General features: G+C 57.7%; 1 protein-coding gene across 11 annotated transcripts; it reads right to left on the bottom strand.

Moving 5' to 3' along the window:
* Positions 1–5452: 5452 nt before the first annotated feature.
* On the bottom strand, positions 5453–12899 carry LOC119854481 (probable N-acetyltransferase camello). 11 transcript variants are annotated; one of them, XM_038399014.2, is made up of 4 exons: positions 12784–12842; positions 11267–11392; positions 11060–11119; positions 5453–7134 (listed from the first exon to the last, which is right to left on the bottom strand). In XM_038399014.2, the coding sequence occupies exon 4, from the start codon at positions 7126–7128 to the stop codon at positions 6463–6465; it is 666 nt and encodes a 221-aa protein (XP_038254942.1). In that variant the 5' UTR covers positions 7129–7134; positions 11060–11119; positions 11267–11392; positions 12784–12842; the 3' UTR covers positions 5453–6462. The 11 variants fall into 11 exon arrangements, 10 of the variants coding, with proteins under 10 accessions (XP_038254942.1, XP_038254939.1, XP_038254944.1 ...); XM_038399011.2 differs by having other exon boundaries at positions 11282–11392; XM_038399016.2 differs by having other exon boundaries at positions 11301–11392; positions 12784–12836.
* Between the last annotated feature and the right edge of the window lie 140 nt (positions 12900–13039).

Here is a 13039-nt window from a genome sequence, read left to right as displayed (position 1 = left end):
CTTCTACTTGCTAGTCAGGGCCTTTCTTTACAACACCAATACATAAATTTCTGTAACCAGACTTTAGTTCTGTAATTGTAGATTTATCCTGCATGCCGGCGGCCTCTCAGAGCTTGCCCAGCTCTGATGGGACATGGACTGTCTGGAATAACTGCCCATGCTGGTGAAACAAGGGTTAATCTAACCCTGCTTGATTTACATCCACAATAAAACTTTTTCTCACCCTCCCTCTCCCGCTCAGAGCCCCAGCTCTTGGGAGAGTGTCTTTCACAGGAAATGATACAAGCAAAGCTCCCAACACCAAACAAAGCAACCCCCACCCAGGGAAAGGAAGGAGCGGAGACCATGGGTGAGCGTTGTCTCCCCACGACTCCAACAGACAATCCCGAATCAGCCCAGCTGCGGGCATCACGGGGTCAGTAAGGCAGGATACTTTGGCAAGCCTCAAGAGTGACCGGAAGGGGAGATGAGCCCCAAGGTGGGCACTAGTCACAGGCCATCAGAGAGATGTAACAGAGCTAGGGTGACCTGTGCAGGGGGGAGGCAGGGCTGGGTGGGGGGGAGGCAGCATTCCAACACGTGGGGGACAGGCAGGGTCCCCACAAGGAGGGGAAGGGCGTGGGCAGCGGCTGGGGGTGACCCGTTTTCCCTTTGGGAAATGTGGTCACTGAAACAGAGCAGCCTCATTCTAACCTCCGAACTCAGCCTGGTCTGTTCTTCAGCTGTTAGCCGCTCACCAGCGTAGCTGCACTGGTGAACCCCCCACGTGTGGACAGAGAAAACCTCGATTGCACCCAAGGAGCTCAGCTAGGGCTTGAAGTGAGGCAGCTCCCCTGGCCGCCAGCTGCTAACCGTGTCCGTCTACATTGCTCAGATGGGTGCAGCTCTCCGGCCTGGCATGCGAGTGCACACAGGGCCATGGGTACCTGGCACTCCGCACGCCAGCTGGTCTCCCCCGCCCAGAGCAGGGTCACACTTGGAGGGAATGATCCGGACAAAGTCTGGCTTGCAGGGCCGGATTAACCTTGTGGGCCTGGCGGCAAACATATTTCTAGGCCCCCATGGAGTCAGTGGAGCCTGGCGCAGGGAGGTCAGTCCCCAGAGCAAGGGGCCAGCCAGAGGCAATGGGGCCTGGCATGGCTGGGGCGGCCCTGCTCCCCCCAAGGCGAGGGCACTATTTACAAACCGGCAGTTGCCAGATGCACAGTGGCCCACCCGGCCCTGTGCTGCCAGCGTGACTCTTCCCCTCGGGGGTCGGCCATACCGTGCCGCACAGCCCCCCCCCCGTCCAACACCTCCTGACTCCCTATGGCCAGAGCCCCCCCTGGACCCACTAAGCCCCGCACCCGCCCAGACCCACCCACAGATGCACAGCACCCTGCACAAAACCACCCCTGCCCACAGACCCACCACAACAGCCCAGCACCCCCCACAGACTCCCCACTCCCTAGTGCCCCGACACACACAGACCTCCCCGGCCCCTCACAGCCCAGCACCCCAAGAGACCCACTCCCCCAAGCCCTGCCTCCTGGCCGCACTCACTGGCCCTTCTGGGAGGCGACTGTGTCTGCCAGGCTGAGCCGGCCAGTGCAGCCAGGGCTGGTCCCGGGGCTGGGAATCGCTCCGGCCCCTCGGGAGTGGTGCGATCAGCCAGGCCAGGACCTGCCCCAGTCAGGGTCCCTCAAGACGCACTTGCCTTGGGGGGCCCAGCCACGCCCCCCCCGCTGTTCCCCCCGCCCACAGCCCTGGCTGAAACTGGCCAGGCTTCTGCATTAGGGCCAGGTGGCTCAGCTCCGGGGAGATGGGGGGGCCCCCACAGGTGGTGGGAAGCAGAGACTGCCCAGAGCCAGAGGTGCCCTAGAGTACGGCCAGGGGCTAAGGAGTAGGGGTTGGGGCCAGGGGGCGGAGAGGAGCCGGCGGGCCGGCCGAGAGGAGCAAGCAGTGGGGTGGTGGGAGCCAGCGGCATCTTGGGGTGCAGGGCAAGCGGAGCAGGCTGGGGCCCCTTCTCAGCATGGGCCCAGCTCCACGGAGCCACTGGAGCCCTTGTAAACCCGGCACTGCTGGCTTGGGCACACCTGGGAGTGCCAGAAACAGAGGGCTCCCCCGGCCGGAAGCCCACGCGTACGGCAGAAAGCCGCCCCGGCTGCGGGCTCAGGAGGTGCCCAGGCTGCTGAGCCCGGTGTGGGATTGCCAGCTTCAGGAGACCAAGAGTCCCGAGGCAGATCCCCAAACCGCAGGAGCCTGGGCGCAGGAGTGGCGGGACTGTGACAGCGTCCAGGCAGGATTTCAGTTTGTGTTTAACTCTGCGATGCCGCGTGTGGCTGAAAACGGGCAGCTGAGCAGGGAGCCTCGAACACGCCAGAGTGGCCCAACTCTCGGAGAGACGCCATGTCCCATCCCCAGCGTGGGGGAACTGCCACCCACGGCCGGTCCAGGCTCGCTGCCCCCCGACCGGGTCCCACAGAGCAGAGAAGGCCCAAGGCAGCAGGAGGAAGAAAGCATTGGTGGGTCTGGACTCCCCCGGGCTTTTCCCCAATTCCCCCTCCACTGCGCCTGGCCCCTCAGGCTGCAGCACGAGGCTCGGCCTGGCCTGAAAAACCAGGGCCTCCGCCACGCCCACAGCCATTTGGGAGAGCTGGCAGTGCTGCAACACGGCCCCCCGGCTGGGGCAGGGCGCTCCCCTCCTCCCCGTGCTCCCCTTCTCTCCCGGCTGGGGAAGCTTCCAGCCAATCCTGTCTTCCTCTACCCAACACCCTCCTCTGTACTCCCTCAGCCTCCCTCCTGCCCCCCACATCTCCTGCCCCCCATCCCCAGCTGCTCACACCCCCTGCCCCGGTTTTCCCACAATTGGTCCTCTTTGGAAGTTGCTGGCCATAGAAATCTGCACATCTTCCTGGGACATTGAATCCTGGCTTTTGTCAGCCCCTGCTCCCCAGCCTCGCCCACCTTTCCCTGGGGGCTCCCCTGCATGCCAGGCTGGCCCTTGGCTTGGTCTCCCCAGAGTCTGGGCCCCAGGGGAAATGGCTCACCTGGGAGAGGGGGCTCAGGATCTGAGCAGTGTCCTCAGGCATAGGGGGTCCTGGGGGAAGTGGGGCTGGGCCCAGGCAACCCATCAAGGGCTCCATGGGTGGAAGTGGGACCGGGCCCAGGTTCATGGGACCCGTTGAGGGCTCCGGGGGAGGGGGGGGGACATTGGGCTGGAGCCAGTGCCCTACTCCCATTTTTCCCCCCCATTCTCCACTGCTCCTCACAGTGCCAGTCGTGTGCCCTGCCCAGCCCCGGGCCACAGGCTGGCAGCCATGTCACCAGGGGCCAGGTTTCAGTCCATTACCATCAGTGGGATGTGGCCACCTCCCTCCCCCAGCAGACAGGCCAGAGGCCGTGGGGCATCCTGCTGGTTCCAGCCCCACGGACAGTCATGGCTCACAGAGGTCAGTTTGGCTGAGTGAAAATTGGCGACTTGCACAATGTTTTTGTCCTGTCTCATGACCCCCGCCCAAGGCTGGAGTGGGGAGAAAATCATGTTCTGTTGCTGGTGCCAGGGACCAGAGCAGAGGGGGCTGAGCTGGACCTTGAAGAACTGCCCTGCAGGGGACACTGGATAGGAACCCCACCCCCCCACTGCAGTCCCATGCTGCCCTCCAGCCCACCCAGGCACATTGCCCTCTGTGCCCATGGGTGGGACAGGCTGCTGCTATGGAAAAGGGGGAGCAAACAGAGCCACTGGTGCTGGTCACCTCCTGCCAGCCCCAAGGCTGACACACAATATCCAGGGGGGCCCAGGCACCGTGCCAAGAGGATGGCTGCTCCCCCACCCCAAAAGGGACAAGGTGGAACAGCCGGGCAAACCTTGCTCCCCTTCTGCAACCCTGTTTGCATGTGCGTGCAAAAGCAGGGCAAGGCACAACCGGCAGTTCCTCCAGCCGCCCTTGCATCGTGAGGGCAGCTTATCAGCAAGTCTGTGCACAGCAAGAAGAGGGAGCGTGGCTGTGCAGAGACCCTGCCACATATCCCTCCTGTGGAGTGAGGCTGCCTAGGTCAGGAGCTCACCCTGCAGGGGCTAAGCATTTGCACGGAGCTAGAACTGACACGCTCAATTTCCAAGTCCAACACCCAACTTGGGTGCTAGAGCACAGTCCCTAGCAGGTGCAGGGAGTGGGTACTCCCCCCCAAGGTGAGAGCTCTGCCCCTTAACTTCACCCTGGTATCAGAAAGAGGCAGCCCTGCGAGGAGCAAGTTGTGACTGCAATCCCACACGCTGCCATGAGCTAGCTGGATCGGTTCCCTTTGGTATTTTTATCATCGCACCCAAGGATGTAGCCATCCAGCTGCGTGAAAACGCTACCGCTCTACTCAAGCAACTGAGCTGCACCTTAGTGTCTCATGCCCAGATCTGCAGGGCTGGCGTAACTCTCCTGCTTCCTGCCCCACTGGCTATTGAAATCTAGCTCACTGCTTCTGTTGAGCAGAGGCTGCTATCTCCAGAGAGCTGGTTGGAGCAGACATTCCTCTGCAGGGTGGCGATCTGGGATCTTACTCAAACTTGTAAAGTCAAGCCACCTTCACCTCGAAAATAAAGAGAGGGTGACAGGAGGAGAGGGGCAGCAGGAGTGATAAAGGACAGTCCTGCACTTTGGAGCTGGGTGCGCTCCTCTTGGGAGGGACAGGAGAAATGTCTGCCCCCTGGGTAACACAAGGGCAGAAAACGCCAGTGCCAGAGAAGAGGGAAAGAGCGGGGGGAGGGAAAACAAAAACAAAAAAACCACAGAGAAGAGCTAGACAGAGAAATTCCCAGCACATGGGTCATGTGAGCTGGGGAAGAGTCTTGCACCAGGGGCTGAAAGCCTGGCAGAACCAGTGGGATTGAGCGTGCCCATAGCTGGTTGTGGGGAGGGGATTTGGGGCTGTGTGAAACATGCAAAAGTTGCATCTCAGGCAACTCCAAACCTGCTGCATCTGGGGTTTCCTGCTGTAGCAGTAACGGGGAAGTTTCCCTCAGTCCCAGCGGCTAGTTTATATGTCACACTGGCTGTTCTTTTTATCCTTCCTCAAGGGGCCAATCTCTTTTTGATCCCTGATGAGCCTGTGGCCTCAATGATACTCAGAGCTTTCTAGGGAGATTCCAAGGCCAGAAGGGGCCATTCTGATCATTCAGTCTGACTGCCTGCATGTATTTAGTGGCAATGAGTTCCACAGGCTAATGGCACACTAAGACAAAATATTTTCCCAAGCAGATATAACTGTTGCCTTTCCATGACAGTGGCTGTTCTCTTGTTTACGTCCTACAAGAAGGGGATGTGCTATTCATCCTGTTGCCACTCATTATGGCGTTACACCTCGCACACACAACCCAATACAAGACATTTCCTCTCTCTGGGCTCTTCGTACGCTTTACCCAAGGCGGAGAGGGTGCTGGTACCAGAGTGCAGAAGAAAGACGCTTGCATCAGAAAGCAATGTAGCAATTTCTTTATTCACCAAAGTTCCACAACACCAACAATACAGCAAGGCAGCACTGGCCCAGAGCTGGGGCTCCCAGAGCATGCTCAGCTGAGTGATGGATGGAGGGACACCGGCCCACAGGCAGCCTGCTGGGGAGAACGACAAATGCCTGTTCAGATTTCTAGATGGATTTGATGCTGGGAAGAAGAGCTGGATGGACAGGGATAGAGACAGGTTCTGCTTACAAAGAGGTTCCTCCAAACAGGAGGGGACTTCAGTCCCCAAGGTCCATTCAGTCTAGGGCTTCTGACACTGACAACGACACCCCATCCAGTTAGATCCAGGTGTAATGGGGCCAGATATTCCACCCCCACCCCGAGACCGACCACTCTCTTCAAAGGCCACTGAAAGAACGCAACGCACGTGGGAATGGCACTGAATTCACCCACGTGACCTGGGTCTGAACCAGTGATTTAGCAGCATCTCACCACGACCCACCCCCCAGAGTCATCCCATCCCTGTGATGAGCATGGAAACCTCCCCACTGAGGCCAGGCGAGTTTCAGGTGCACACAGACTACACAGAGCCCACCGTGCTCAAGCTGAGGAACCGTCTGAGCTGCTGCATCAAGGCAGTGGACTGAAAAGGCCTCAAATGCACCTGGCCCAGCTCCGGCCGTCCAGCTCCCAGACCTTGACGCAGACAAGACTGGGGGCAGCGGGACAATGTCAGTGGGGTCCGTCAGGCCAGCTCTCTGGGAAACACACCATCTACGCCTCAAGAAGGCAGCCAGGCAACAGGCCCAAAGCGGATCCGGTTGGCTCTTCCCCACTGCACAGAGCAATCAGACATTGGTAGCATAGGACAGTAAGAGCGAGACACCACTTCATTCAGGCCAGCGCTTCGCAAGGTGACCAGCCAGCTGCATCTCACCCTCTGTGCCCTGTATGCTCCGGGGCAAGGGAAGGAGGAGGAGATACTGGTTCCAGCCCATGTCAGCAGCGTGGAGTCTGCTCCCGCGTCAGCTCCTGCGGGGGACGCTGTATCTGTACTTGGAGATGGTGACGTTGGCCAGTCTCCCATAGACGGTGGGCAGCACGTCATCACGGTACTTCTCGAAGCCCACGTGCTCGTACATCAGGCGGGACTCATCCTGCACCATCAGGGTGTTCAGCACCACGGCGCTGCAGCCCTGCTGCTGGGCGAAGCAGATCACCACCTGGCATAATGCCGTGGCGATGCCCAGCCCCCGGTAGTCCTTCCGCACCGACATTCGCTTCAGCATCAGCTCCCCCTTCTGATCGTCAGACGGCCTGGCAGCCACGGTGCCCACCACACACTCATCCGCTTCTGCCACCCAGAAGCAGGAGCCCTTGCTACCCATGTAGGTCGTCCTGATGTCCAGCAAGTCCTCCTTTAAGCAGTGCTCGATATACATGGTCCAGAAGTAGCCGAGCAGCTGCCGCCCCATAGCCAGTAGCAGTGTGACGGCCAGGATGGGCAGCAGGAGGGACTTGGAGCTGGTGAGCAGGACACAGAAGGTGCAGGCCAGTACCAGGATCACCCAGGGCTGCTTCAGCACGTGCACGCACAGGGCGGGGACATACTCGCTCATCCCAGTGGCAAACATCTCGCGCACCGCCTCGTAGTCCTTGTCTCTGTACTCGCGGATCCGATAGTCCACCATGGCGCCCTGGAGAGAGAGGAGAGAGAAGCTCAGCACAAAGCAGGGAGCAACAGGCCATGGGTCAGCAGAGCTGTAGCAGTGCAATGAGCACTAGTCTGCAAGCATGAGCTCCCTCTCTGGCCTCAGGTAAGTCATTTCCACTCTCTTGTGCCTCAGTTTCCCCATCTAGAAGAAAGGTTTGTGTACTCACCTCTCTCTCAGAGGGGCTGCGAGCATTAGCGGGTATAACTATTTATCGGTAGCATCCTAGTAGCTCCTAGAGCCCCATCTGAGATCATCAGGGCCTCACACTGCTAAACACTGTGCATGGACCTACATTACGAGAGTCCCAAAGTGCAGACAGTCTAAACAGACTCAGGGCAGGGGGGGAAAGAGACCCAAAGCTGGGAAGTGACTTGTTCAAGGTCACGCTGCAGGTCAGCGTCAGGAGCAAGACGAGATCCCTGGGGGCGAATCCCAGTCTGGTGCCATATCGCTACACTGCCTACTTCCAGGCTTCCCTCCGACACAGCACCCGAGTGCCCCACAGCCTCAGAGGCAGGGAACTATAGCTCCACCTCACAGATGGGGAAGCTGAGGCAGAGTTGAGGTGAACAGGCCAAAGCAAAAGAGACAGTGGCAGAGGCAGCAAGAGAGCAGAGACAGGGACACAGGACGCCGGCTCAGCTCCACCCCAGCACCGAGCCTCCTTTTCATCCTCCCCAGCAGCACCCCAGCTGCCCGCGTCCCTGCTGACGTTCGCACACACTATAGCAGGGGTCGTCAATTCATGCATGTCATGGTCCACATTTCTTCGTCATGGTCTAGCCCAAGGTCCAGACTCCAGAGAAATCCATTCCACACTGCGAGCGCCCCTGTTCAACAAACACATTCAGGGCTGTGTAATACAGCCCGGGGCTATGGCTTAGAGTTTTAGAGCATTACACGAAAAATAAAATCCAACCCCTCAGGCTCAGCATACTGTATGGTGAGGGATTTTGTCTGGTCAATCTGGAGGGAATACATTCAACCCGGCAGGGTGCTAAAGCCATACATGGCGGGATATGGTCAGTTCTCGATGACATTGACACTCCTGATCACAACTACCAACTGGTGTGTTCCTCTGTTACTGTCACAGGACAGGGCTTCAAAGGGTGGAAGAAGGGGCATGGGGAGAAATGCAGTTGAGAGAACAGTGAAGCTAGGTCTTTCTGAAGGAAGGGGAGCTAGGATAGACAATGGCTCTCGCTGCTAAGATGCACACGTGTGATCAACTTTACACCCTGGGGGTAGCTTCACTGAAGCAATGGGACTATTCAGAGAGTATAAATGAAGCATATGCTTTCGTCTTTGCAGGATTACGGCCAATATTATTAAGTTAGCACCCAATTTTACAAACACTTTTGAGCTCAACTTTATGACCACGAAGTCCCCTTGATTTCATGACAGTAAAGTTAAACACGTGCAGAAGTATTTGCAGGATTGGGGCCCGAGGCAATAAGCGTATTCAGGATCAGGCCTTTATTTAATATACTTTGTGTGATATTGTATCATGATTATACTCCATTATTCTTTGTAATTTTATTATATTATTTCCACATTATTATTTTATTTGGGTTTTTTGCTACTTTATTTGATCAAGAGTTGGTTGACAATTTAAAAACAAAATTGGTGGAAAAAAAAATAATCGAAGTTGTCTCCACTTTACCAGCTCTGAAATCGAACAATTTCTTGCTATTTTTGTGATTGTTTTAAAATCAAAACACAGCACAGAAATGTTTTCATTTAATGAAAACTGGGGTGCTCAAACATTTTTCATAACCCCTTCATTAATGTTTATAACAAAATTTTGAAAAAAAAAATCGCAAAGTTGAAAAAAAAAAATCAACTTTCACTTGTTTCACTTTCCAGAGAAGCCCACTTTTCAGTTAAAAACCTTTGCTCAAAAAAAAGTTTCTACCAGTTCAAATGTTTTCCTTTATTGTTCCCTGTTATTTATTATATTTCTATTTTATTTTCCTTTAGGACATTATTTTATCTGTTACAGATCTATTAAATCCCAGGCTCATCCCAACTCCAGGCACAAGATCCAAATCATCTAAGCTAACTGCATCAAATCTGATCTGCCACCATTTATTCAGATGCGGTCACGCTCCTGTCAAAACAGAACGTTTCACAGCGTCCTACTCTGATCGGTCTCCCTTTAAAGTCAATTGAAAAACTCCCATGGACGTCACTGGTGCAAGACGAAGCTCTCAGTGAGGGGGGGTTTCTGTGCTACCAGTAACCAAATAGCTTTTAGTTTTACCTGTTATGCCCCTGATTTGTATCTGAGCTGGGAAAGGCAATGAATTGGAGCTACAGTTCCTCCCCTCTCACATGGGGTTGGGGGGCAAAACAGACAGCGCCTGACTGATACAGAAAGAAAGTGACAAGACACTGAAACTCTCACTCTGTCCCCAGAACAGAACAGAACAGAACAGAGTGGGGGACAGTGATCTCGAGGGCGGGGGCGGGAGGGAGGGGAAGATAGGCCAATGAGCAGAGGGAATGGGAGGGTAAATGAAGTGACGGAGAAAAGCAGCTGCTCATGCATCCAATGAAGTGAACTGTAGCTCACGAAAGCTCATGCTCAAATAAATTTGTTAGTCTTTAAGGTGCCACAAGTCCCCCTTTTCTTTTTGCTCATCCCTCAGTGTCAGACTCAGACTTTCCCCATTGCAGGATTGAGACATCAGGAATGTAATCCCCGCAATCGCCCCCACCCAGCTCCCCCCAACTGCCCGCCAGCTCCCCACCCAGAGAGGCTCCCACTGCCCCACTCACTGAGCCTGGATGCCAGGGCCTGCGCTGCTGTCGGCCGGCGGAGAGCGCTGGTGGGGCAGCCACCTGGGGGGACACTGCGCCCTGCAACTCGGCCCAGCCAGCTGCTTCCTGCTGGGGAGGCTCGCCACGCAGTCCGTTTAACCTTTGCGGTCCATTCAGAAGCGTCTGGCAATCCAGATTTGCCCTGCGGTCTGCCTATTGACTACCCCTGCACTAAAGCTTCCTAATCCAGAACACCCAGGTGGGCTACAGGCAGTGTGATCCCAATGGGGATCCACAATCTCCAGGACCCGAGCTCATCCTTTGCTCTCTAGGTTTGCCCCAGGGCTGAATGTGCTGCAAGCGCAATGAGGTTTATATTGGCATCTCCCATGGTTCGAGTGACAGCTGCCCTGTGGGAGAGGCTCAGGACAGAGCGGGTTGGGTCACCTTGGCAGAGAGGGAGAGTACAGCCACAACATAGAGCCAGAGAATGAAGCCTGGGGAGAGGAGAAGGGAGGGGAGAGATTCCAGAAGGCTCCTTCCCTCCCATCACAGCAAAATAAACCCCCACCTGATCAGCTAGAGCTCCATCCCCACTGCAGGGGCCTAGGTGGGGCAGCGACCAGTGCTCTATTAATGCCTAGAAACAGAACATAAACCAGGCTCAAACCTGCACTCTTATGATGGGAGTTTGCAAGCATCACAGTTAAGGCTGCAAGACCTCCCCAAGTAAGAAACCCCCTACCTCTGGATTTCACTCACACGTGACTTCCTCGGGGTCTCCACGCCTGAGCTCAGCCAAGAGGGGGAGTGTTGGAAAGTTTCAGCAGCACTGCTCCCGCTGAACACACATTTCTTCCCTCACACTGTACAAAGCTGACAGTGATTTTCCACCCAGATAAGCGAGAGCTGGACTCTGAAACTTAGGACATAACAGGGGTTCATTCTGGAGTACAGCCACAACTCAGGCTGGGAAAAATCAGCTGGGTAACAAAAATACAGGAGATTCAAAATAATCTGCACATGCTCAGGAGAATCTGTATGGAGCTGCACCCTGTGTGGCACATTTAATTGACCAGAAGATATCCAGGGTGCTCAGCACCCATGTGCCAATCCTGCCTGCCCTGAAACTTCATTTACTCACCTCAGTGGAGTGTGAGCTTCTTATTCTAACTGGGATCAGTTAATTCCTCTCTTTCCCCACCTTGTTAAAAAAAACAAAACAGTTAAATGCAAATAAGCAGCTCCCTTGCTAATGCAATATTAAGGAAGCGGTTACAATTGAAAGGGAGGGATCCCACAGCATTTAGGCCCCAATCAGACCCATGAACCGATGCAGAGTTACAGTGACCTCAGGCAGACTCACAAGGGTCTGCAATGCTGACCCCAGTCCTGGCTCAGTGCTTCAGCTGGGCAGCTCTTCAGCCCAGGAACCGGTTGCCTGTTTTCTGTGAAGTGCCTGGCATGCTTGTGTGTGCTACAGAAAAGAGAATGAATTTAGCCCCGGAGTTATTAGCTGCTGGGCTGTAGCCTGCTGTACTGCCGAGGGGCAGGAGCGCAGGGAACATGCACCCCCAGAGTTGGCAATGCCATCCCAGGTGGCACAGAGCGCACACTCGCAACAGTGCCACCACTTGCAACTCTGCTGCCTTTGTGGCTATTGGGAGAGTCACCCCCACACTGACAGGCGGCTCCATGCGGGGTCCCAGCGTGGGTCAGGGCTGGCTGTTGGCGGCACCCCAGCCATGCGGTACAGCCACACCCCGTGATAGGAACCTGGGTACCCGCAGGCCCTGCCAAGCCCCTGGAGCTGCCGGACACCTCAAGCCCCAGGACAGGACATTACAGGAGCCTGCAGCGTCCCGGGATCAGGACCCCGGCTGGGCTCTGCGGGAGGCGGCTGGGGTGACCCGCTGGCTGAAGGGCACCCGCTGCACCAAGGGAGCAGTCGCTGCCAGGCACCGCTTGCCCACAAAGGGGGATGCACGGGGGGAGGTGGGCAGGGCAGGCAGCACTATGGGCAACATGCCCCAGAAGGACCCCTGTGACTGGGGGGAGCCGACTGCGGCTCCGGACCAAGGGGATTTGGGGCAGGGGGGTGGATGTTTCTCTTCTCCCCAAGTGGGTTTGGAAGCCTCAATCCTGGCCCTGGAGCCCCCAGGTCCCAGCACCTGGGTCCCCCCGACCTTTCTGTGCTCCCCAACCCCCACCGCCTCCCACGCCTTGGCCCCCCCATGCACCCCTCCACCCGGCCCCTCCGCAACCCTTCCCCCCAAACCCTGCCTCCCCCCTGCAGCCCTTCGCCCCAGCCCCCTCCGTGCACCCCAAACCCCTCGCCCCTCAGCGCACCCCCAACCCCCACAACCCTCCACCCAGCCCCCCGTGCCTCCCCCCCGCAACCCTTCCCCCCAACCCCTGCCTCCCCCCCCACAACCCCAACCCCCGTGCCTCGGCCCCCCCGCGCCTCGGCCCCCCCGCAACCCTTCACCCCAGCCCCCTCCGTGCACCCCAAACCCCTCGCCCCTCAGCGCACCCCCAACCCCCGCAACCCTCCACCCAGCCCCCTGTGCCTCCCCCCCGCAACCCTTCCCCCCAACCCCTGCCTCCCCCCCCACAACCCCAACCCCCGTGCCTCGGCCCCCCAACCCCTGCCTCGGCCCCCCCGCGCCTCGGCCCCCCCGCAACCCTTCGCCCCAGCCCCCTCCGTGCACCCCCAACCCCTGGGCCTCGGCCCCCCTGACCCCGGCCTCGGCCCCCCCCACAACCCTTCGCCCCAACCCCTGCCTCCCCTCCCCCCGCAACCCTCTACCCGGCGCCCCCGTGCACCCCCGGGCCTCGGCCCCCGTCTCCCGGCCCGGCCCCACTCACCGTCCGCCCCGGGCTCCCTCGCTCAGCAACGCCCCTTCCGGGGACACCCAGAGCTCCCGCGTGACGCCCCCCGGAGCCGTTGTTCATTGGACGCGCTCCTTCTGGGGACACGCCCACACACTCTCGCCAGCCAATAGGCGGCTAGCGTAGCGCTGGGCGAGGAGGGAGCGGCACGCGCAGGGGCGTGGCCTTACCCGAGGGGTCAGGAGACTCGGTGGAGGGGCGGGGCCTTACATGGAGGGCGGAGCCTAGTGTC

This window comes from Dermochelys coriacea, chromosome 4 (genome assembly GCF_009764565.3).
Source record: "Dermochelys coriacea isolate rDerCor1 chromosome 4, rDerCor1.pri.v4, whole genome shotgun sequence".
Lineage (NCBI taxonomy): Eukaryota > Metazoa > Chordata > Testudines > Dermochelyidae > Dermochelys > Dermochelys coriacea.
Note: the sequence above shows the minus strand (reverse complement) of the source record. Positions and strands in the feature narration are given on the sequence as shown.